Raw genomic sequence first — 25,719 nt, 5'->3', positions numbered from 1 at the left:
AGTGCTGAGGAAGGCACTGGGGAAGGAATGAAGGAATGAATGAGAAGCAGGGAAAAGGGTTCTGAGTAGAGAGGATCAGGTTGGAGGGAAGAAGTACTAAGGGGTGAAGAAAGGGATAGTAGTGGTGAGTATTAGGCAGGATATAAGGGAGGGGGGCATAATCCAACATGTGTGAGACATACAGGTATATATATATATATATATATATACTAGTCTTATAGCCCGTTACATTAACGGGTGCTAGAATATATCTGTGTGTGTCTGTCTTTATTTCTTTCTCTCTCTCTCCTTAGCCACTTTCTTTCTTTCTGTCTTTCTTTTTCCTTGGCTGTCCATCACCACCTCTTGCCTGCTCTCCCTGTCCATTCTCCCTTCCTTTTACCTCACCTGTGTCCACCACCACCCCTTCACTGCTCTCCTTATGCAGCAGCAGCCCTTCTCCCTTTGTTTTACCTCCCCCCCTGTCCAGCAGCACCTCTTTCCTTCTCCCCCTTTCCAACATTAGGGCTCCGTTCCTTTTTCTTCAGCCCCCCCTGTCCATCAGCACCTCTTTCCTTCTCCCCCTGTCCAGCAGTAGGCGACCCTTCCTTTTTCTCCCCCCCCCCCCCTTCTTATCCCTATGATACACTTACCTTGCTCTGTCCCTGACCAGAGCTGCCCAGTTGCACCCATTGGAAAAGTTCCCTCTGCTGCATCCCGCACCCCTCCTGACGCGACTCCCGCTGTCTTTCTTTCTGTCTGTCTCTGTCCCTGGTCCCCTTTGTCTTTCTGTCTTTCTGTGTATCTCCCTGCCCCTGTGTCTTTCTTCTTTTCTTTCTATCTCCCTTCCTCCCACTGTCTGTCTATACAAAGCAGCATTCCTCCCCCTCCATTTCCGTCCCCCCACACCAGTTCCCTGCAGCAGCATTAGCGTTTCCTCTACCCCCTTTCCCTTCCCGCGGTACAGACTACGAACCTGGCGATTCCAGCCTGTGCAGCAGTCTTCACACGCTGTTTCGGGTCCTTCTACTGGCCTGATTTATTCTGGCACGTCACTGATGACATCATCAGAGACGCGGCAGAGCAAATCAGGGCAGTAGAAGGGCCCAAAGCAGCGTGTGAAGACTGCTGCACACGCTGCTTGAATCGCCAAGGTAGTCGGATCCGCGGGAAGGGAAGGGGGGGGGCAAAGGGCTTGGGTCCAAATCCGGGGCGGAAAGTTGCTGGGCTCCTCGGTGGGGGCGCTGAGCGGCCGCGATCCCTCTCCTCCGAGACACCCCCCCTGCCCGCCCATTCACCCGCTGGAGGAACAGAGATCGGCGGCTGGCTGCGGTCCCGGCTTGTGGAGGCATCGGCGGCTGGTGACGTAAGCGCGCATGCGCACTCCTACCTAAGATGCCCTCCATCTCACAGAAAACGGACGCAGGCAGATGGGAGTGCGCATGCGCGGCCTAGCATTTTATTATATTAGATAAGTTGAAGCTGAAAGATATAGAAATGCTTCAGAATTGCAGTAATAATAATATTGCTTAGTTAGATGTTTGACCCAGCTGAATCCTGTTCCAGTATCAGAATAGAGGCAGTGTCTAAGTCCTAGAACAGGGATCAAGTTAGTGTGCCCTAAACAAACACGTTGTTACAAGATGTGCAATGCACTGAAATAGAACACTCCTTCTATGCTGACAGGAACAAAACCAATAGCATGTGATAACTAAATCATTATATTGTTGCTAGGGAAAATTACTAATGAAATCGGATTGACAAGAAATCATGTGATCAAAACTAACCAAAAGAACATTGCTGGTGAAATTTATCATTGCACCTTAATGAACTAATTGTACATTAATTGGACGAATACTAACTTATGTTTAATACTGAATTAAGTGATGTCAAAAACCTAATAAAATGGCCAGTCACTTGTAATTCAGGGAGATTCTTGATTGGTATTCTACCAGTTAGTAAAGCTCCAAGAGCTCCCAACGCCTTGATGTTTAAACTACAGATTGTGCCTGGTACTTTTTTTCCTTGATCTCCAGAGATGTATGAAAGGGCTGAGGTGTATGAAAACTGTTCATGCAATTATTCAGAGTAAACAAGACTAGGAAAAAAGAAATAAGAACAAGCAACAACATGATAATTTTTAGATTTTTGTGTTCCTGGTTCAAATCAGTCAGCTGTGCCCCACAACTGAGCAAGCCCAAGAATCACTGAGTGGGAGATATATTACATACAAATTGCACTGGGTAAGTTTTGGTTAGCTATTGGTATCTGTTCTTTTCTTCCAACCTTGCAGTCACTGTGGATAAATAAGATATTTCATTAGAAGTATGGGAAAGGGGAGAAGGTTGTAGAAGGATGAAATACTATGAACTGAACAATCTCCTTTTTAAAACTTGCTTTCTCTTGGCAGCTCTGATATTGAGAGGAGATATGGTCAGAGCTTGAACCAAGGGAGAATGGAGAGTAGCACTGTTCCCATTCCTCACTAAATTAAAAAAATATCATTCCCCCCATTATATTTCCCAGGATATAGAAATGGTGGGGGCTCTGGGCTATGTGAGCCTAAAGAAGCAGCACAGCAGTTGCAACAGGAAAAGTGGCAGGAGGCCATTGACAGTATTGGGAATTGGGGAAAAGGGACATGCTATCTCACAAACTGTGCATTTTCTGGTTTGGCTCCCTAGCTTTCTTCTTACTTAATTGATGAATCCTTGCTCCCCTCTTTGCTCTTAGTAAAACTCTGCAACCACCTCCTAGGTCTCAATTCTGCTCCTTGAGCTGGATACGTAGTTCCATGGCCACTGGAGCAATATCCTGCAGGCAGCCCAGAGCACAGTGGCTTATTATGTAGGCATGCTCCTTTGCCCTGGGCTGATAGAACATGTTCTCCCACTTGGAGTGTAATATTTGAGGTTTCAAACTGTGATCCTTGCTAGGCTTCCAGAGCTCAAGGTGAGCATGTAGCAATAAATCTGATGCGGATTCTGCAGGTAGAAGGTAGCCATTAGTCTGGAATCTGCGAATGTCAGGGGAAGTGATGCAGAGCTGCAAAAGGGGAGGGGGCACCAGCCCTGGAAAACAGGAATGTGCCTGGAGCCAGGGAGAGCAAAGCAGGGGATTGATCCAAGCCTGTGGTCAATAGGGAGTCATAGATTGAAGATGAGTAAAATCTACAAAATTAGGGAGTCTTACTTGTAGAGGAGAGTGAGAAGTGAGAATCAGTAAAGATGGGTGATCAATCTGTTTTAAAGAAAACTATAAACTGTTGTTCTTTACCACTCCCCCCAACCCTAAAAGTCAAGAACATAAAGTCCTAGCTGAAATGAAAGTGTTTAACTACATTACAAAATTATGAGTTATTCCAAAAACTGTTGAAGGCATGAATATTGTAGGTTCATAGACAACGGCGCAAAAGACAAAGGCGCGCCCAGACAATTGAGCGCAGCGCGGAGGCGCACGCCATTTAAAATTACTGTTTTTAGGGGCTCCAACGGGGGGTTTTGTTGGGGAACCCCCCCACTTTACTTAATAGACATTGCGCTGACGTTATGGGGGGTTGTAACCCTCCACATTTTATTGTAAACTTAACTTTTTCCCTAAAAACAGGGAAAAAGTGAAGTTTTCAGTAAAATGTGGGGGTTACAACCCCCCACAACCCCCACAACGCCCCCACAACGCGGCACGATGTCTATTAAGTAAAGTGGGGGGGTTCCCCCCCATGCCCCCCGTTGGAGCCCTAAAAACATTAATTTTGAGCGGCGCGCGCCTCCGCGCTGCGCTCAATTGTCTGGGCGCGCCTTTGTCTTTCGCGCCGCTGTCTATGAACCTACAATATTCATGCCTTCAACAGTGTGCGCTTTTGACCTGACACCATATTGTAGATTAGGGGTATTTTTGTTTTTTTTAATGGCACAAGTAGGAAGTATGTCTACTATTATCAGTCTCATCAAACATATTTCTCTCTGCTTATATTATGTTGATTTCCTGCAGGAAGGATGTTGCTTGATTGAGTCAAACTCCAGCATCTTGATTTTAACCAGGTATGTCCAGATTAGCATTTGCATTGAAGACCTCCATAAATACCCGCTGCACTAGGGAAGGTTCTTGAGGTCTCAGCAGTAAAGAACGTTTCACAGCAGCAATTTCCAGGCCAATATCTCATCAAATTCCTCAGCTTCAGGCACTGCAGAAGGCAGCACCTTTCAGTGAGCTCTTTAATCTAAATCTCTGCCTGATATGATATCATATCTTTTCCTGGGCTGTCCACAGACCTTGAGTTTGGAACTCGTTCAAATGAGCTCCCCAAGCATACGGGGAGGCATCGGTTGTGATGACTAGTTGATGAGGAGGTAGATGGAATAGAAGACCTCTGGATAGATTTGAGGATACCAACCACCATTGTAGAGACTGACGAAGAGATGATGTCACAGATATGTGACGTGAGCAAGGATCCGTCGCTTGGGACCACTGGGTAGCAAGGGTCCATTGAGGTGTGCGCAGGTGAAGACGTGCCAGAGGGGTAACATGCACTGTTGAAGCCATGTGTCCCAATAGTATCATCATTTGTTTGGCAGAGATGGAACTTTGAGGAAGAACCTGTTGACACAAAACTTGAAGAGTGTGGAGCCGGTTGGACGGCAGGAATGCTCTCATGAGGATCGTGTCCAGCACCGCTCCAATGAATTGAAGTCTCTGAGTGGGGATGAGATGAGATTTGGGAAAATTGACCTCGAACCCCAGAATCTGTAAAAACAAGATGGTTTGATTGGTGGCCAGTAGCACTGTTTGAGGAGAGTTGGCCTTTATCAACCAATCGTCCAGGTAAGGGAAAACTTGCAGATGATGTGAACGAAGGAAAGCAGCCACCACAATCAGACATTTGGTGAACACTCTTGGAGATGAAGCAAGTCCGAAGGGGAGAACTTTGTATTGGTAATGACAGTGATTGATCATGAAGCGGAGATACTGTCTGGAGGCTAGATGGATGGGAATATGAGTGTAAGCCTCCTTGAGGTCGAGGGAGCATAGCCATTCGCCCTGATTGAGAAGAGGATAAAGAGTTGCTAAAGAAAGCATCTTGAATTTCTCCTTGACCAAGCATTTGTTGAGATCTCGAAGATCTAAGATGGGCCTGAGATCTCCTGTTTTCTTTGGAACTAGAAAGTAACGGGAGTAAAATCCCTGACCTTTCTGGTCTAGAGGAACTTCTTCTATGGCGTTTAGAAGAAGAAGGGATTGAACCTCTTGTATCAGGAGAGAGGATTGATGGGAATTTTCCAAGTACCTTTCTTATTTCTAATCTTAATGTATATTTTCTGTAAACCGCTTAGAACCTAACGGATGTAGCGGTATATAAGAAATTAATTACATTACATTACATATGTTGACAGGAAAGATCTAATGCGGGTTTTTTTTTTGGGGGGGGGGGTTTACAAGCATTGAGATAGAAACATGATGGCACATAAAGGCCAAATGACCCGTCCAGTCTGCTCATCCACAGTAACCATTATCTCTTCCTCTCTCTAAGTGATCTCACGTGACTATCCCAGGCTTTCTTGAAATCAGACACAGTTTCTGTCTCCATCACCTCTACCAGGAGACTGTTCTACGCATCTACCACCCTTTCTGTAAAAAAGTATTTCTCTAGATTACTCCTGAGCCTATTACTTTTTAATTTATCCTATGCCCTCTCGTTCCGGAGCTTCCTTTCAAATGAAAAAGACTCGACTCTTGCACAATTATGCCACATAGGTATTTAAACGTCTCTATCATACCTCCCCTCTCCCACCTTTCCTCCAAAGTATACAGATTGAGATCTTTAAATCTGTCCCCATACGCCTTATGATGAAGACCACATACCATTTTAGTAGCCTTCCTCTGGACCAACTCCATCCTTTTTATATCTTTTTGAAGGTACGGCCTCCAGAATTGCACACAATATTCTACATGAGGTCTCCCCAGAGTCTTATACAGGGGCATCAATACCTCCTTTTTCCTACTGGCCATACCTGGTGAGCCCTGTCAAATAACTTCTCCTTCCTATATTCAAGCACAATATAAAAAATATATTTTTATTACCTATATATTATACTGCATTGCAACTATAACTGTTCAAATATATTTTAAAATAAATATAAAATATTATGACTGTTTCTGTCTGTACAGTACATGTATGAACACATCATCATATAATGAATGGTACCAGTTTACTTCAGTTCAGGAAATTGGTTAAAACTTTGCTTTTCCAGAAATGTTCTGGTAAATGATTGAATAGGAATTATTTAAGTGAATTTTTTTTTTTGCGTTGTGTATGTTTGTTTTGGTAAATGATTGATTTATGAAGAATATTATTGTCTTGCTATAGTATATGAAATGATTTCTTGTTATGTCTTTTTGTAGTTTGCGATATTGTTTTAATTATGGATGTTGGATTTTAACTCGCTCAGAATTGTTGGATGGTTGTAATAAATTTTTTAAAATAAATATATCATTACAGCTGTAACACTTCATCATTTTCATTGTTACCCACAGAAGAAAAGGCATCTAAGCTGGTTAGCTAAAAACAGATGAATAATGCAAAATTTGTTCAATGGATTACATACCAGTATCTTTCTGTGCTCAATATACACACTTGTAAGGAATAAAACATTGATTTTTTTTTTCTCCCTACTTTGCTACAGATGACTGCTCATAATTGAATTGAAAAGCAGGAATCAGCTCAAAAGGTCTGCCAAAAAATTGAAGCAATAACAGCTTTACGATATTCAATACAGATGTTACTGTAGTCCATACAGCAGTTCAAGTCTAAAGTATTTTAGAAAACTGAAATTAGAACTAGGAGGAATTCAATCACTCATAAAAAAAATGTATTTTAGCTATACAGTACATGTTATTGATTAGCAAAAAGAGAGATCGTTGCAGTCTCCAAAGTCTATTCTGTGCTTGGTATATAAAAAGTTAAGGAGGTTTGACAGCAAGGTTTGTTTCCATTTCATGCCTCTGTTATAAATTTATGAAAGAGATCCTTAAAAGTATGAACAAAAGAGGCTGTTATGAGACGAAACACAGTTTACTTTATTGGAAACAAAGTGAGAACTTCTTGTTAGCAGCTGAAATTCGCCTAATGGATTCATCCTGCTGCCAGTGGCATAGCGAGGATGAGAGGCCCCACCACCCCCTCATTCCCCTCCCCCCTGCCATATGCATGCCCCTTCCCTTTTCCTGTACCTCTTTAACTTTCCTGATGCGAGCAGCATCACCAACTTGCTGCCCACATCAGCGTCAGTTCTCTTTCTGACATCACTTCCTAGGAGCGGGACCCGGAAGTGACATCACAGGGAGAGCCGAGGTATGATGTGGGGAAGTGAAGGTGCTCACGCAGCAGGGTACGAGTGGGAAGGAGTGAGGGGGCGTGACTGAGGAAGAACAGGGCGGGGTTCATGGGGATGGATTTTACAATAGTAAAATCTGGTAGCCCTACCCATATGCAGGTACTTGCTCTGTCCCTAGTGGGTCCACAATCTAAGTTTTGGTACCTAGGGCAGAATCATAAGGAACCGCAGTGGGAATTGTTCCCCAATTCCCCAGTTCCTCAGTCTGTTGCACAAACCATTGGGCTCCTCCTCCATTAAGGGCCTGATTCTGTAAACAGCGCCTAAATTGGAAGCCTCCTGCAAAAACAGTGCTGGCTGTGTGTCAATAATGCTTAGGGGCATCATTTAAAGAATCAAGGCTAACTAAGGCTATCACAAAACTTAGGCACCAGCCATGTAGGCAAAGGTTTTCCTGGCCTACATGGCAGATACCTATGATCTTTTGAGAATCGCCGGCTAATTGCTTACAGTTGCCACACGCTAATTTATTTATTTAAAAAATTTCTATCCTGCACCATCTACAATTCTGGGTGGCCAACAATCAAAAACCACAATATATCATAACTAACAAACACACTTTAAAAACATCGGTACGGAATCACCTGGCGTGCCATGCGGAAGGATCCTCCATGATGTGGGCGGCGAGGTTGTGATGCGAGAGGGGTGGGGGGTTCCCTGCCCCCCCTCCACCTTCATGGCCACCCCTGAAAACCGCAGCGCGGGGGGGCCTTCCACCCGGATGAGCAACGTTTTTACGTCCTCTGCGGTCGTTTATTTTCACAGGTACCTAGTGCGGCGTTCTTCCCTGGGCGGGAGGGACGAGGCAGTGGTTTGAAGACGCTTAAAAGAAGGCACATTTAACAACCCCTTAGTACAGTGTGTATCGCAACTGTGTGCCACAGCACAATAGTGTGCTGCAGCGAGATTCCAGGTGTGCCACGAATGAGACGAGTCGGTCACTGCTGATGCCGGTGCTTTCCTCCTCTCTGCCACCCCCTTCCCCCCCCCAGTGATGGAGGAATTTCCAAAACCCGGTGGTTTGTCCAGGTTCTGGAAGGCCCCCGAGATCAGGGCCGTGTCTACAAGGACTCTGAGTATGCGTTGACGTCGATGTTATGACATCACGCACGTGCATGTGACATCACCGGTCGACAGCCGTGCACATTCAGAGGTTCTGTAGACGCGGTCCCGAGTTTAGTGTGATGCGGTGGAAAAACGTTTCCGAGACACTGTCTTAGTAGAAGATCTCAAAGTTCAAACAAGTCTCTGCATGCTCAAGTACTTGTCAAGAAAACTGAAAAAAAAAATCATTCATAGCTTTAAACAGAAGAACAGCTAATTTAAACAAAATTCTCGAGGAATTTGGCAGCCATTGCAGACTTCTCAACATTGGAGTAATATGATCTAAACGAGAAGCTCCTGAAGTCAAATCTGCAATAGCATTTTGTGCTATTTGAATAGCTCTACAGCAGGGGTGCCCAAAATGTCGATCGCGATCAACCAGTAGATCGCGAAGGCAATGTGAGTCGATCGCGGAGCCCATCCCAGGCTCCGTGATAGACTCGCGTTGCCTTCCGTTCTACCTGCTTCCCGACCCTGTAAAGAGGACGCTGAAGCGCCGGGCCGACCAATGTTCCTCACTCGATGTCAATTCTGACGTCGGAGAGGAAGTTCCAGGCCAGCCAATCGCTGCCTGGCTGGCCCGGAACTTCCTCTCCGACGTTAGAATTGATGTCGGTGAGGAAGGTTGGTCGGTCCGGCGCTTCAGTGTCCTCTTTACGGCTGCGGCCTGTTCCCTGATTGCTGCGGCGGTGGCGGCCTGTTCCCCGATGGCGGTGGCTTGGGGGAGGGCAAGGAGACAGAAAGACAGACAGGGAGGCAGACAGAAAGGGGGCATGGAGAGAGAAAGACTGGGAGAAAGAAAGAAAGAAAGAAAGGGGGCATGGAGAGAGAAAGACAGATATACAGAAATAAAGGGGGGGCAGGAAGACAGAAAGAAAGGGGGTCAGGGAGACAGAAAGAAAGATGGAGAGAAAGAAAGAAAGGGGAGGAGGGCAGGGAGAGAGGAAGAAAAAGTTGGGGGAGGGAATGAGGTCTGGAGGAGAGGAAGCATACAGGAGGCTGAAAGAAGGAAAGAAATATTGGATGCACGGTCAGAAGAAAGTGCAACCAGAGACTCATGAAATCACCAGACAACAAAGGTAGGAAAAAGATTTTATTTTCAATTTAGTGATCAAAATGTGTCCATTTTGAGAATTTTTATCTGCTGTCTTTATTTTGCACTATGGTCCCCTTTTACTAAACTGCAATAGCGTTTTTTAGCACAGGGAGCCTATGAGCATCGAGAATAGCGCAGGGCATTCAGCGCAGCTCCCTGACCTAAAAACCGCTATCGCGGTTTAGTAAAAAGGGAGGGGGTATATTTGTCTATTTTTTGTATAGTTGTTACTGAGGTGACATTGCATAAAGTCAGCTGCCTTGACCTCTTTTAAAACCCACAGAATATAAATGATAATTAACATTTTCTCTGCGTACAGTGTGCTTTGTGTTTTTTTTAAATTTATTGTTGGTAGATCGTTTTGACTTGGTCATTTTAAAAGTAGCTCGCAAGCCCAAAAAGTGTGGACACCCCTGCTATACAGTATAATCTCATTATAACGGACTTCAAGGGACCTGGAAAAATAGTCCATTATATCCAGAGTCTGTTATATCCAAGGTTGCATTTTTTTAAAACTTTATTTAGGTCAACTTGAAACAACGTACACCCAATGAACAACAGCCACTGCACAAGCATATCAGCAGTATCAAGAACAAAACTCAGCAAAACATTGGTATGGCACGAAATAATTGCAAAACCAGAACACTAAAAGATGGTCTAAACTCTAAAGCATTATCTCTTCCTCTCTGTAATGGAAAGAAAAATACTCTGCCATTTTCTGCTGGGCTGCATTTTGGATGAAATTTATAGTGTAATATGTCAATATTTGTTATATTTTAGTTTCTTGAATATTTTTACTCTGATTATGTACATCGCTTAGAAATTTTTTAATAGGCGATTCATCAAATATTTAATAAAACTTGAAACTTGAAAACTTGAAACTTTTGATACTATATCATCAGCACGCCACGCGCCTTGTAGGCGAAGCCTGCATGGTCACTGTAGCCGAACAAAACTACAGCTAAAGGCAGCTCTGGGGACCAAATTGTTTGTTCATTATATGCGAGTACGCTATATGTAGTGATTTCTGCATGTTCATAAAGGCACACGGCCCGGACCAGCGGACCTTGTCCACTATAAATTATATTCCGTTATAAGCGAGTCTGTTATAACGAGATTATACTGTAGTAGTCTAGTCATTTACTTTGGTAACTCTAAGGGCTTCTTTTACTAAGGTGCGCTAGCATTTTTAGCGCACGCAGGATATTACCGCGCACTACGTGGATAGAACTAACGCCAGCTCAATGCCGGCGTTAAGGTCTAGCGCGCGGGGCAATTCAGCATGCGCTTTTCTGCGTGTTAATGCCCTAACGCAGCTTAGTAAAAGGAGCCCTTAAAGTAAAATATTACAGTAATCAAAGAGGGTGTCCTAAAATTACTGTTGCTTAGAAAATCACGTAAATTCTTCAAGAATTTCAATTTGTACAAAAAAAAAGTTGCACAATTTTTTTTCTTTTTTTTTGAACTCTTTATTAATTTTTCATTCAAAAACAATGCATTAAAATATACATTTGCATATAATTAATTTCAAAATTGCATTTACATCAGTCATAGAAATACTTCAAAAACTTTTCCCCCCTCCTTCCCACCCCAATAAAAGAACAAAAACCAAATGCATTATTTCAGACATATAGGGCTCCTTTTACAAAGCCGCGCTAGCGGGGTTAACACGCGCCACTTTTCATCACGCGCTAACCCCCGCACTGGCCAAAAACTACCGCCTGCTCAAGAGGTAGCGGCTAACGCGTCTGGCGGTTTAGCGCATGCTATTACCCGCGTTAAACCACTACTGCGCCTTTGTAAAAGGAGCCTATAGTGAAAATCATATTGAATTATTGATCAATGAAAACATCAAAATATAATACCTATCCACCCACCCACCTTCCCTTGATGTGTAAATCAAATAAGAAATCAGGAGAATAAACTAGCTAATCATCATTAACAAAATTTGTCAATGGACTCCATGTTAATTTAAATAACTTATTACACAACATTTCTGAATTCATTTTCTCATATTTCTAGCATAAACATAAAGAATCCCACCAAAAGGAGAGATTAAGTCGATCCCAATTTTTCCAGTTTTTGGTAACCATTTGCATGGCTATCCCAGTCATGATGGAAAATAATCTACTTTTATACTTGTTGAAAGGAGGTTTAGGTGACAACAGTGTACCACAAATAACCACCTCATACGATAACGATAAGGAAGACTCCTCATACGATAACGGAATGGAAGACTCCAAAATCAAATTAATTTGTCCCCATATTGATTTCCAGAAGATGAGTATCAAAGGACAATAGAACAACAAAAGATCCAGTGTCCCTACTTCAAGATGACAATGCCAGCATCTATTAGACTTTGAACTGTCTAACTTCTGCAAACAAACTGGGGTCCAAAAAACTGTATGTAACAGAAAAAAACAAGTTTGTCTCATAGATGCTGATGCTGTATATCTCATCCTCCAAGTCCAAATCCGTGGCAGAAATCTGCTGCTTTATCTCAATGCTCCAAATATCCTTTAAACTAGTTTTTGGGTTTTTATTCAAATATTCTGATATTAATTTATACCACTTGGCAGCCTGATGCCCTAGCAAACCTGTCTGGAAGCATAGGCCCGGCAAGCTATACTGATTCTTCAAATTTCGCCAATCAGGGAACCCCTTCTGAATGTACTGCTTCAACTGCAACCACTTATATGCTTGAGACTTTGCAATGCCGAATGATTGTTGCAGTTGTGAAAAATCAAGCATTTTCCCATTTGATAACACATCATCTAAACCAGTGTTCTTCAACCTTTTTACACCCGTGGACCGGCAGAAAAAAAAGAATTATTTTGTGGACCGGCAAACTACTAGGACTAAAATTTAAAAACCCCGTTTCCGCCCCATCTCCGCGAGCTCGGTCCCCACAAATCATCTGATCCCATCCACACAAGCCTCAGTTATGATTTTATATTGAATGTATTTTATTAAAGTATAAAAAGAAACAATATTCTGTAGAATTGTCATTTTATAAATACAAATAATTCAGAGCAAGGATCAACAAAACCCCTGTCTCCCCTCCCCTTCACATATATCCCCTCTACTATCAAGAAAACTGAACAAGCCAAATTATTACAGAATGCTACACAGAAATATCATGCTAACAGAATACTGCAGTCACACATGACAGGAATAGTTTTAGGGGAGTGCAACTAGGGCAACTGCCCCCTGGTCAGAGAGCGCCCTAAGCCAGCTGGAAGCTAAAGAAGCACTGCCTGGGTTTTGCAGTCCCCAGTTATGTCTAACACCAGCTCTAGCAGGATATATATTTCAAATCTGATATATTCTAATCACAAAATAGAAATACAATTATTTTTTTCTACCTTTTGTCGTCTCTGGTTTCTGCTTTCAATCTTTTTTTCACTCTCTTCCTTCCAGCATATGCCCTCTCTGTCTCTTCAATCCAGCATCTGCCCCTTCCATCCACTGTCTGTCCTCTCCCCCTTCCATATGGTATCTGTCTTCTTTCTATGTCCCTCTCCCCTTTCCATCCAGCTTGTGCCCCTCTCTCCTTTTTACATGATTCATTCCAGCTTCACTGCTCTCTTCATTTTTATCTCTCCTACACCAGATCTATCATCGTTGTCCCTCTGCTTATTTTTCTGCTGACCCCTTCCTATCATCAATCTCTCTACTTTCTCATGCCTATGTCTCCCCTTCCCCTCCTTTAATCTCTCTGCCAGCTGTTTCCTTCCTTTTTTCATTCTCCCTTCCCTCCTCCTCCTGTCCAGCAGTAACTCTCTTCCCTTCCTCCCCTCCCAGAAGCATCTCTCCTTCTCCCTCTCCAGTAGCAGCTGTCCCTTTTTTTCCTTGCCCAGCAGCTTCCCAGATTCCTTTCCCTCCTCCCCTCCCAGAAGCATCTCTCCTTCTTCTTCTCTCTCTCCAGTAGCAGCTGTCCCATTTTTTATCTTGCCCAGCAGCATCCCAGATTCCTTTCCCTCCTCCCCTCCCAGAAGCATCTTCTCCTTCTCTCTCTCCAGTAGCAGCTGTCCTTTTTTTTCCTGGCCCAGCAGCTTCCCAGATTCCTTTCCCTCCTCCCCTCCCAGAAGCATCTCTCCTTCTCCCTTTCCAGTAGCAGCTGTCCCTTTTTTCCCCTGCCCAGCAGCTTTCCAGACTCTGATAGTGGTTTTCTCCCCTCCCAGCAGCTCTTCTTACTTCCCAGCGCAGCGATTCACGAAAGCAGCCCCGGGTCCTTTGTTGGGTCGCGCCGCCTCTGAGGAAAGAGGAAGTCGCATCATCAGAGGCAGCCGCGACTCAGCAAAAGCCCCGAGGCTGCCTTCGTGAATCGCTGCGCTGGGAAGTAAAGGAGAGCTGTAGAGAGGGGAGAAAGCCACTGTCGGAGGCTCCCCAAGATCTCTCCGGCCCAGCGCACGCTTCCGATGCTGATCTTGCCGGTCCTGCGCGGACCGGCAGGAAGTTGAAATGAGTCAATCTTGCCGGTCCTGCGCGCAACGGCAAAAATTTCCTGCGGACCGGCGGTTGAAGAACTGTGATCTAAACTACATATACCTGCCTGCAGCCAATGCTTCCAGAGGATCTTAGACTCGCCTATTTGAATCTTGAAGTTCAACCATAAGGATTGACACGTGGATTGTTGTACTGGTGCAGATGTTAAATTGTTAATGAATTTTAATGTTTTCCAGGTGGCACAAAGAATTCTATTGTTCTTGCAGATTCAGGGCAACTTGAAACTCAAAATATGACTTAACCGTAATGGGGACATAAGTTGCCATTCTAAAATAAGCCAGTCCAGAAGATGCTCCATGAGTTCAGGAAGGATCCAGCACAATTTTTTTCAAATGAGGATGCATGGACAATGAAGAATCAAAAATCACACCCAAATATTTAACCTACCTGACAATGGGAATTTAAAAGAAACAAAATTTGGGTTTTTTTTAACCATTATTCAATCGCAATCAATTTGTCGTTCAGCAGGAACGAAGTAATCATATTCGTACATAATTGCAGAAAATCAAAAGTTGCACGCCTAAACAACTAAGAACTTTACATAAAGGGGCAATATAGATGTTAAACAGGAGTGCGGACAGGGCAGATCCTTGGGGCACTTGAGGATCAATCGACTTCCAAGCAGAATATTCAGAGTCTAATTTTACATCATAAAAATCTATCTTTCAAAAAAGATTCAAACCAGTATAACGGAGTCCCAGTAACTCCAACACATATTAGACGGGACAATCACAATGCATGTTTAACAGCGTCAAATGCTGAAGATACATCTAACATTACCATCAAGAATTCGGTACCCTGATCAAAACCAGCATCTAAGACTGAAATCAACAGTCTCAGTTTTACTAATGACATTGGTGCATGATCTAAAAATGAAAAAAAAAAACACCTTATTTTACTGGTGTGTTAAATATTAGCTTATACCCAGACACTAAACAAGTCATCCAAATTTGGGCATGGATCCCAGATTTGAACACAAAGTAATTAGTTAATGAACTATCAACAATCAATCATTGGGGTTAATTGGCACTCATTTGTGTTTACATGCAAATATACCCTGCTCCCTATTCTATAAGTTGTGCACCTTACATTTTACACTTAGGTGTCGGAACGGGGGAGGCCATGGCTTTCCCAAAAGTCAGTTATGGCTCTACTCCCCCACCCGCCTCCTCCCAGACGCTGTAATTTTAAATCTTTGGTCATCCGCCGCACAGCGTCGCTGCAGAACGAAGACTTCCGGGGCAGGCCTGCTCGTTTGACACTGCATGGTGGCTGATGGAAGATTTAAAATTATAGCAGCCAAGGCAGGTAGGTGGGGGAGTCGGGAGCTGGAGAAAGAGGTCATGCTACAGATCCTGCTGAGGCTAGGGTGGAGTCTTTGATCCCTCACCCCCACCCAAACAAAAAAGCATCCCCCCTTGCACTAAAATGCACTAAACCCATGTTAAATGCATTTTTAAATTATTCCTTTGTTGTTTATGATTTGTATTAGATAGATAGATATTTCTGTTTATTAATTGTAAGGTTTGTAGTCTTGCTTGCCTCTATGAGCAGCACATTGACGACAGCAATCATATCTGCCCCGATAAAACAAGCTCCCTGTATTAAGCAGTGGACAGAACTTGCTGTGCCTTTTCTTCCCAGGATAAGGTGATTACTGTGCACACACTGAGGCATCAACAGAAGGCTTCTCCTAGACCCCTTCCCCCCCCCATTCCATATATTCTATTCATCGGGCCCAGCCAAGGCCTACAAAACCTTTCCTTATAGAAGTTTCCCTAGCTTTAAGCTGAAGGCAAATGTTAAATTCACTTCTATCATTCTCCATGCTCACTGTTCTGCAGACTCACCGCAGTCAGGAAAAACAGACCTTCCTTAACCTTTTCTTTCACCTCTGTTACTTGGTCAGGCTTGTAGGGTTTGTTATTGTAGGAATAAGGTGTGTCACAATGCTAGGTATGCTCCTCTTTCATCACCATTTGCTATGGCCTCAGAAGGCCTGAGAGAGAAATCACGTGACTGAGATGTAAAGCGGTGTCATATTTTTCCAGCTGGAGCATCTGGTGCTTGGACTTCTCTCAGTGCAAAGTGCAAGCTTTCTTGGGATTAGACATTTTTGGCTTCAGCTCAAATGTCATTTGCTTCATGCAAACCATTTTCTTTTGACTTACTTTATGACCCTGAAGATTTCCCTCTAAGCCCAATGATACTTAGATGAATGTTGACATTAAGCTTCCAGGCCTAAAATCCATGTTCAGAATACTTTCATGCTGAGAATGTTCCGTGCTAGTCGCTGAGGTGATACACAAGATACAGATCAAAAAGAGACAGAAGCGGCGGAATTTCGATAGCAACAGGCCTGGATAGGATTAACGAGGTGTAATGTAAATCCAAGCTGAATATACAGTTCTCCAGGGACAGATTCCAATCAGTACAGCCAAGCCATATGGGAGAATTCAGCAGGTGGAGGAATGGTAAGGAAAGCTTAAGACTGATGCATAAAGTGGAACATCCCCAAATGATTTCATGCAAAGAGAATGCATAGATGACAATAAATTGCGTTCAGTCTCAGCCAATAAACTACATTATACAATTTATTTTCTCACATTGTTTCTTCAAAAAAGGTAGACTGGTGAAAAACAACCTTTACTGAAGTCTGAATTTTCAATTGCGAAATAGAAAGTGTGTTAGATTTCAACTGACCTTGAGAGAAAGGCTTTTGGCGCTACTTTCTGAAACTATGGCCCCCCCTTTCATCGAGCCGTGTTAGGGTTTTTTTTATTGCAGTCAGTTGGGGTAAAAGCTCCAACACTCATAGAAACGTTGGAGCTTTTACTGCAATAGCAGGAGATTTAAAAAACCCTAAAGCGGCTTGATAAAAGGGAGTCTATATTTGGAATGAGATTGCTGCTTCATAAATGATCACTGATTCCAGTGGCATAGTAAAGGGGGAGGGGGGCGGACCGCCCGAGACACCATTTTGGTGAGGGTGCCGGCACCTCTTAGCCCCCCCCCACCACGCAATGCTTGCATCCTCCCTTCCCCGCCCCCATACCTCTATAAAATCTTCGCCAACATGAGCAACTCCTCTAGCCTGCTGCTCACACCGGCCTGGCTCCCTCTGAAATCACTTCCGGGTCGTAAGGCCCACTAGCATGTAAGGCCAATGCTAGCACGAATGGCAGACCGGAGAAGCTGCTCACACTGGCAAAGATTTAAAGAGGTATGGGAAGGGAAGGGAGGGCGTGAGTGGGGCATGGGGGTGCGAAATGAGCTGGGGGTTGGCATGGAAAGAGCATAGGGGCAGAGAGGAGGGGATGGGGGGATGCCACTGCCCCGGGCATCTCCTACCCTCGCTACGCTATGCCCAATTCTATAAATGGTGCCCAAAGATAGGTATGCGATTATAGAATACAGTCCCTTTTGCAAGGAAATGAATTGGCTGTTAGAATTTATGTTTAACACCTTATATCTCAGTGGATATTTTTAAGCGCCATTTACTGAATCTACCTCAATGTGCCTTATATGTGCCTTGTGTGTGTGTGTGTATGTTCCAGCATAACTCTGAAACGCATGGACAGATTTCAACCAAACTTAGTATACATGTCACTTACTATCTGGGGAAAAATACTGTGGGGGTGGAAATGGGGTGATATGTTTTATATAGATTTATATAGACGGAGCTGCTTTGACCAATTGTGTGAAGCTTGGGGAATGATGTCACAAGGAGCTGGGCTGGGCTGTCATTGCTGTAACAATGCCTCCTAGGAAACGTAAAGCAATTGGCCAACTGCAATCAAAGGCTGAAAAATGAAACACCAGTATACACGAAAACACCAGTATACACGTAAACACCAGTATACAAGAAAATCCCGAGGAGAGGAATATAAGACGCTGGGTAATCAGCTAGTTTATATATAAGATAGTTTGCTGAGATACTCTAATCCTATTAGCTGAATTTCCTCAGTCTCGTGGACCCCTGAGAAACATAGACACATGATGGCAGATAAAGGCCAAATGGCCCATCTAGTCTGCCCATCCGCAGTAACCATAATCTCTTTCTCTCTCCGAGAGCTCCCACGTGCCTGTCCCAGGCCCTTTTGAATTCAGACACAGTCTCTGTCTCCACCACCTCTTCCGGGAGACTGTTCCATGCATCTACCACTCTTAGATTACTCTGGAGCCTATCACCTCTTAACTTCATCCTATGCACTCTCATTTAGTCAAAACATGGCTGCATTAGATCTCAGACAGTCTTATTTGAAACTTAAAAAATATATTTGCTAGGAAACTCTTGTGTTTGGTATCCCCATCTGGGTTGTCACTGCTCTTTTGTTCATTTTGTTTGTCCGCGAGAACACTTCCATTTTTATCTTAGTTGAGAAAGGTAAATATTACATTCAGGACCCCCAGTTTTCAACATGCTGCAGCTTTTGAAATGAATGCAAATTTTACTTTAATCTCTAGAATATTGACTTTGCCATGAGCCCATGACTGCCTCCCTCAGTTTGTGTGTGGTTGCTGCCTCCTTTTTCTCTTCTTACTCCAATTGGCTATGTAGGCTGGATCTCCACGTGATAAGTCTAAACACTGCTTCCTCTGATGGCTTTCAAGACCTCTCCAGCTGAACCATGCAGGCGCTGCTATTTCTGCTGCCCCAGTAGGATCACATAATCTCCCAGATTCTATATACAGGCGCTAAAAATTGTGCACACAAATTTGGGTTTCCGCCAAATCTGCACACACAAGTTAATTGAGTAACTGGATGCTATCAATTAATGATTGGCAACAACTTGGATTTATGCAGACATCTTGCTAAGAGCTATTCTATAAAGATGCGTGCATAAATCTTTACGCATGCAACTGGAAAGGGGATGTGGCCGAACTATGATACAATTCAAGGGGGACAGAGTCTAAATTATGTGTTAGGATTTACACCATGCTTCAGTTGGTGTAAATCCCCGAGCGGTGATCTCGGTGCTAAGCGCTATTCTATAAATGGCACCCAACTCAGCGCCATTTATAGAACATCATTTAGGTCCAGATTCTATGCAAGATGCTTAAAGTTAGGCGCCTAGATCAGTGCGCCTAGTCGAGCTAGAAACCTAACTTAATTATTTAAAAAGTGTAATCAGCGCCGATAAAGAGCAATTAGCAGCTCATAATTAGCAAAAAGTAAACTTAATTGGGTAATAGATGCCTAACTCGGTAGGCACCTAGTCCAAGGTGCCTACCAGACAGTAGGTGTGATTGAGGGAGGATTGTGGTTGGATCTTGGGCATGTTTTGGGTGCTGGACTTAGGCATCTAACTTAGGTGCAGGTAGAAGGGTAAATCAAAATGTAAAGGCAAAATACATTTAACAGCTTTAATAGAAGTAACTGAACAATTAACATATCACTTTTCCACATTGTCCCCATGCAAGATGGCGCACTGGTTGCATCGTTCAACTAGCTTCTGCAATCCTGCAGAGAAGAAGTTTTTCAACTGCTCCTAAAGCCTAGTGAGCTCCGCTTCCTTTACTTCATCATCAGAGGTGAATCTGTGACCTCACAGCATCTCCTTCGGTGGACTGAAGATGTGATCATCGCTAAGCACCAGATCCGGGCTGTTAGGAGGATATGGAAAACGTTCAAGCCCAAGCTGTTGCATTGTCTCTTCTGTCGCTGCTGTTGTATGAGGACATGCACTGTCATGGTGCACCGAGACTGTTTTGGACAACATTCTTCTTTTGCTGCGAATTGCAGGTTTAAGTTCATTTCTCAGCAATGCACAGTAATTTCCACTGTTCACCGTTTGTCCATGCGCTTGGAAAAGCGCCAGAATAGGCCCCCTTCAAGTCCCAAAAGAAGGTTAACATGATTTTCCTGGAGGAAGGCAGTGCTGCACGTTGTTCTTCGATGGTGCAATCTTGCAATGGAGCATCCATGTTTCTGACCTCGTGGCTGCCACACGACTAAAGGCCGAGCACTGCACTGTGCAAGGACGAACTATCCAACAGGCAATGTAAGAGCACATATGTTGCATTTTGCTAGCTCTGTTCCGGTTATCACATAATTTAACAAATTGCTTTTAATTTTTGATTCACCCTCATATTTAGCCCAAGAAAACCTTGACATAAATAGGGAGCACCTAAGTTTAGGGTGTCTATCAGCGTCTGTCTAATTTAGGTGCCATTACATGGGTTTCTATAAACAGGACCTAACTTAAGACTGACATGTAATAAGCACCGCGTTCCTTCTTGGTGCCTATGTTTTAGGAGCCATTTATAATAATAATAACAGTTTATATACCGCAGTACCGTTAAGTTCTATGCGGTTTAAGAACTGGGGCCTTAGTGCTCATTTTTTTTCTGTGCCCAAATTTGGGTGCCATTTACAAATCTAATCCTATATATTTTGCAGATTTTCATTCTGCCAACCCACATATACATCTTAACAAGGTAGTACTAGGATTGGCAGAACAGGCCCTGGCCCTTTCAACATTTTGTCCCACAAAGCATCAGCAACTAGGGAACTAGGGGGGGGGGAGGCGTGGTTGACACAGAGCTCAATCTGATTGCCCTCAAGCAAAAAAGATGTTCTGCTGCCCTACAAGCATGTAGAATAATGTGTTACAAACTTTCGAAGCTGCTGGCACGCTGACTTCGGGGCTGCGGCTGGAGAGCACTTGTTGACATGATGACATCACATGCGTGCATGACATCATCTCATCGTCATCTGTCTATGCGCAGATGTGCTCCAGCTACGGCCGAGAGAACTCCTGTGACCACCGGTGGGGAGGGGGTGCTGCAGAAGGAGAGGCGAGGAGAAGGAGGAGAGGCGCTGGCAAGGAGGAGAGGCGCAGGCCTCTCGTCACGAGAGGCACGTCCTGTAAGCAGTCATTCGGCGCCGGCTCCTCTCCTCCTTGATGGCATCTCGGGGGCCTACCTGGAATCCTCCCGGGCACGCTAGTGTGCCATGGCACACAGTTTACAATACACTGGTGTAGAAGGAGGAGCAAGGAAGAATGTACACCAGAGAAAGGATATAGATTGGATGGTGCAATGAGAAGGACCTGTGTAGGAAGGAGTGCGGGTAGAGAGAAGGTGAAAGATAGAAGCTGCTTGAGAGACAGGGTGAGAGACGCAACCAGCTTGGTGGATCTTCTTAAAATAGTGTTTGCAAACACCCTGTAGTTGTCATGGTACACAATAAAAACTGTCAGCAGCATTTTAGCATCTCAAAATCGACGAAGGGTATGAGGTTCTTTAAGCTTCAATTAATCAATAAAGACAGAAAAATAACACAGATGCTCGTCTGAAAACCTCGTAGGATTTGTGAGAAAGCACAGAATATGTGAATAACTGCTTGTAATAAGTTTAATAGCTCCTCGTGCAATTTCTTGCAAGTACAAAGCATAAATCATCCCAATGAACATGTTGTGGTCTGTCTGTATTAATTAGATACCAATTGAAAACAGTCATTACAATGTCTGGGCCTGCCAAAATTAGCATATTTGTATGCATTTCTTTCTCCAGAAGGATTAAAGCAGTTCTCCCTGAAAGCTAAAATCTGGCAGTCCTCCATTTCCCATTCCATGCTAACTGTGCAAGCGGCAAATCGTGAAAGATGGACAAAACCTCAAAGATTCACAAATCGAGTCAGACCGAAGCGCCACCTGAGCCAGCATCAAGCAGCACGGCCCAGAGTTTATAAAAGATGCCTTAAGTTAGGCACCCAGATCAGCAAGCCTAACCGATCTAGGCGTCTAACTTTAATGATTTAAAAAAATCTTAATTGGCGCCGATAACAAGCAATTAGCACCTCATAACTGGCTTAAATTAAAATTATTTAATTGGTTGGTAGGTGCCTACCACTTTCAGGTAAGCACTCAGGCCTAGATGCACTAAGAGGATCGGTAAGACCGTGTGGGTCTGCACCAATCTGATTTTCTGGTCGATTCAGAAAGAGCATTTGATGCACTAAAAGGTTTGCACGCAAATGATTCATGCGGATGTTCGTTGTAATCCCCGACTCTGCCGCCCTGCCACCGAAGGCTCACTCTCACGCCAGGTGCCCCCAAACATCCCCTAACCTCCCCCTTCTCCCCCCCCAAAAAAAAAAAGACAGGAGAAATGTTCACTCCCTCCTGCCACCGAAGGTACCCCTGAAACCGACCCCCATACCTTTTTAGAGAAGTTGGAGCTAAGAGACGCTCAGTCCGTCCCACTTGTAGGCCCTCCAGATCAAAACAGCGGGCCAATCAGGGCCTTAGGCTCCTCCCTCTGTATCCCAGCATACAAGGGGGAGGAGTCTAAGGCACTGATTGGCTTGACTGAGTCAATCAGTGATTTTGACTCCTCTTTCTGTATCCCAGAATACAGTGAGCCATTTTCTGCTGATGACCCGACACGGTCCGTGTTTCTGGCCCCCTGGTGGAGGCCTGCCTCAGGGGTGTGTAAGGATGGGAGACTACTGTGTACCCTGTTCCTATTTGGGGCCTTTCTATGAGCATCACATATGCGCACAATCTTTTTAAAGATTCTTTTAAAGTTTGTATTCCCATCACTGAAGTGACACCTAGAGGACCAATAGACATACCCCTGAGGCAGGCCGCCACCTGGGGACCAAAACATGGACAGTGTCAGGTCATCAGCTGGATCCTTTCAACATAAGGGCATTACGTTCATAGGACTCTTTATACATGTGTTTTTATTCATGTGTTTCTCTATTTATTTTTGAATTTATAGAAATAAAAGATTGTCCCACGTTTGACGTGTTCTATCCCACTCCCCATTTGTTCTCTCTTTGTTGGATTTTACGTGAGGTTTCTGTTCCCTTTACTTTGTTCTATATTTGTTCAAACTTACCAGGCCAGCACTTTAAATTTTTGCAGATAACAGGCTAAGTCACGAGACAAGCTTAGCTGGATATCCGCTGGTCGCTAAATGTTAATATTCAGTGGACATCTCATGCTGAATATTAGCACTTAGACAACAGCACCATTTAACCCAGTGGTCTCAAACTCACAGCCTGCCAGGTACTATTTTGAGGCCCTCAGTATGTTTATCATAATCACAAAAATAAAATAAAACAATTTCTCCATCATATGTCTCTTTAGCTACAAATTACAATATTATTATTAAGACTTAGCCAAAAGGAAAGATTTATAAAGAGTTTTACCTCATGCAAAATTGTCATTTCTTTAATAAGACATTAACTATTTTTTCTGAGGTTCTCCAAGTACCTACAAATCTAAAATGTAGCCCTGCAGAGGGTTTGAGTTTGAGACCACTGGCTTAACTGTAACCATATCAAAAAAACTGGACTAGTGCATAACCATTTCAATAACAATGCTTTCAATTTTTCATGAGTGTGCCTCAGCCCCACCACTCCACCGCTGTGCTATCTTGTGACTGCGTGGAGATTTATGTGGCACTTCATCATCGGCTGCTCATATCTTTTTGATTTTTATAGAATCGTGAAAAATCCTTCATATATACTTAAAAATGTTTTTCTAATGTTTTTCTTAATATAAAGAGTGATGTAAATACTTAGCTCTTATCAGCCAACGTCTGGGAGTCTAACCCTCCATGGTTATGCACTAGTCCAGTTTTTTGATATCTCCACATTTTGGGACTGGTACAAGCATTCATTATTTTAGCCATATTTGAGTTAACTGTAACCATGACATCCTGTTTGTCTTTGGGAAGCAGAGCAGAGATTGTGATGTCATAAGGCCTCATTCCACCAATAAGAGCCAACCTCATCAGTGATGTCACAATGGCTTGATTGTCCTGTTCTCCCCTCTGCCCTCCAACCCAGCCATCAGATTAACCGTTCCCCTTAACTCAGTGGTCTCAAACTCTTTAATAAGACATTAACTATTTTTTTCTGAGGCCCTCCAAGTACCTACAAATCCAAAATGTGGCCCTGCAAAGGGTTTGAATTTGAGACCACAGGAGCCTTTTATTCAATGCAGACATTTCCTAACAATCAAGGAATAGGTACATGCATGCTCAGTTTCTACTGTCTTTTTGGCCCAGTTTTCATTAGAATCACGAGCTCTTATGACTTCCTACAATTTTTGACATATGCCATAACTTTTCTGCTTGTTTATGAACATGTCTTTTCTGTAATTTCTGCTTCCTCCCCAGCCCTGTGACATTACATTATATTTGCTGCTGGAAGAACTCAGCCATCTGTTCACTACCCTCTGCCAGTTTCCTTTATGGTCTACTAAGCATCTTTGAAACCAATGCGCTCTCCATCATCGATTCCATCGCTTTAGGCCTTCCTGGACTAATCTGTGATTTCCCGTGACAAAAGTACAATGATACTGTTTGAGCCCTATAGCCTGAGCTATAAAATGTCATTCTGGGTTTTCCAAAAGTGATTCTATCAAACCTAAACCTCAGTTTGCTTTTATGGTTATGCACAAAAAAAGTGGCCAAAGGCTTATAATCGATGTTCTTCTCGGATAACTCACCTCCCAGGGTGTTCCTGTAGAACTTGGTAGATACTGATCTGGAATGTCTCATTATCAAAGCGCTCTCGGATGTAATCCTTATATATCCGAAACTCAGCTGCTGTCACGGCTTCACCCTCTGGGATTCTGGAAAGATCAAACCGGAACTCCCGGTGGTGCTGCTGTTGGTGGAGGAACTCCTTGTCATACTCCACTAGAAACAGAAACGTATTCCATTGTTAAGGTGGTATTTTTTTTTCTTTACACTCCACACAAGACAGGAAAACTCAACCCCACGCAAAGCAGAACAGAACAAAAAACAAAGATATAAGTGAAAGGACTCTATATAAGGCTTGGTGTTCTATATATGGGAGCCCGAGACCCCTGTGTCGATGGGCGGAATGTAACACGGGGCTGGGAGAGCCCTCGTATCGCCCATTGGCTGGGGGTCGGGTGAATTAGCAGAGGGAGGGGGGTTGGTAGAAAGCAGGTAGTGATTGGGCGAGGGATTCTTCAGTGTAAGAATTTTAAATTGATTGATAGATGAGCGCGGGGGCGAGGTCTTAAAGGCTGGACCCTGGAGGACTTGGCACCTTCTGAGGTCCTCCAGGGCGGCTTTTCCCAACCACCAACCCATTGTGGTGGTGCAGATTTTAGTAGCTCGGGTAGCGGATCTCCCGAGCTACTGGGTCATGGGGCTCATCAAGTGATGAGCGTTGGGACGGCGGGGAGCCGTGCCTGGTGGATCAGGTGACCTGGAAAATGGGGCATGAGGGACATGCCACCCCTCTGACCCTTGCTGTGGTGGCAGGGTCGAGGAAATAAATCAAAGTTATTGGGTAGCTCGGGAGGAGCTATTTATAGGATGTTAAGAATGTAATGAAGTTGATATGTTTATGTTTATGGTTAATAAACTGAGCTGTGGCTAGTTATACCAACCAGGAGACTGTTGTGTGGTTTTTGGTAAAACTAAAGGGGGTTGGGTTATGAGGGAAGAGTGGGGTTTGAGTATTTAGGCAGACATCAGGGCCTATCCAGATCCTGCTGTTAATATGTGATACGTTTTTAAGATTTTTTTAAAAAAATTGTTATTGCCCTAAAGGTTGATGTGTATAGTTCCTACCCCACTTATTTTTTGTTCAATTTTTTTTTTCTTTACCATTCTGGACAGTGTAGTTTCACTGGTACAACC

General features: G+C 43.7%; 1 protein-coding gene across 2 annotated transcripts in view; it reads right to left on the bottom strand.

Annotated features, from left to right (window-relative positions):
* Positions 1 to 25,719, bottom strand: part of BMP7 (bone morphogenetic protein 7) — a 124,250-nt gene that overhangs the window by 31,128 nt on the left and 67,403 nt on the right. For both annotated transcript variants that reach the window (XR_004541141.1, XM_033963975.1), the window contains exon 2: positions 24,549 to 24,741. Coding sequence is in view for 1 of the 2 variants with exons in the window: in XM_033963975.1 (XP_033819866.1) it covers positions 24,549 to 24,741 (193 nt within the window). In the remaining variant the exon portion in view is untranslated. The remainder of the gene's footprint in view (positions 1 to 24,548; positions 24,742 to 25,719) is intronic.

Source organism: Geotrypetes seraphini, chromosome 11 (genome assembly GCF_902459505.1).
Source record: "Geotrypetes seraphini chromosome 11, aGeoSer1.1, whole genome shotgun sequence".
Taxonomy (NCBI): Eukaryota; Metazoa; Chordata; class Amphibia; order Gymnophiona; family Dermophiidae; genus Geotrypetes; species Geotrypetes seraphini.
This window is presented reverse-complemented; position numbering and strand designations above follow the sequence as displayed.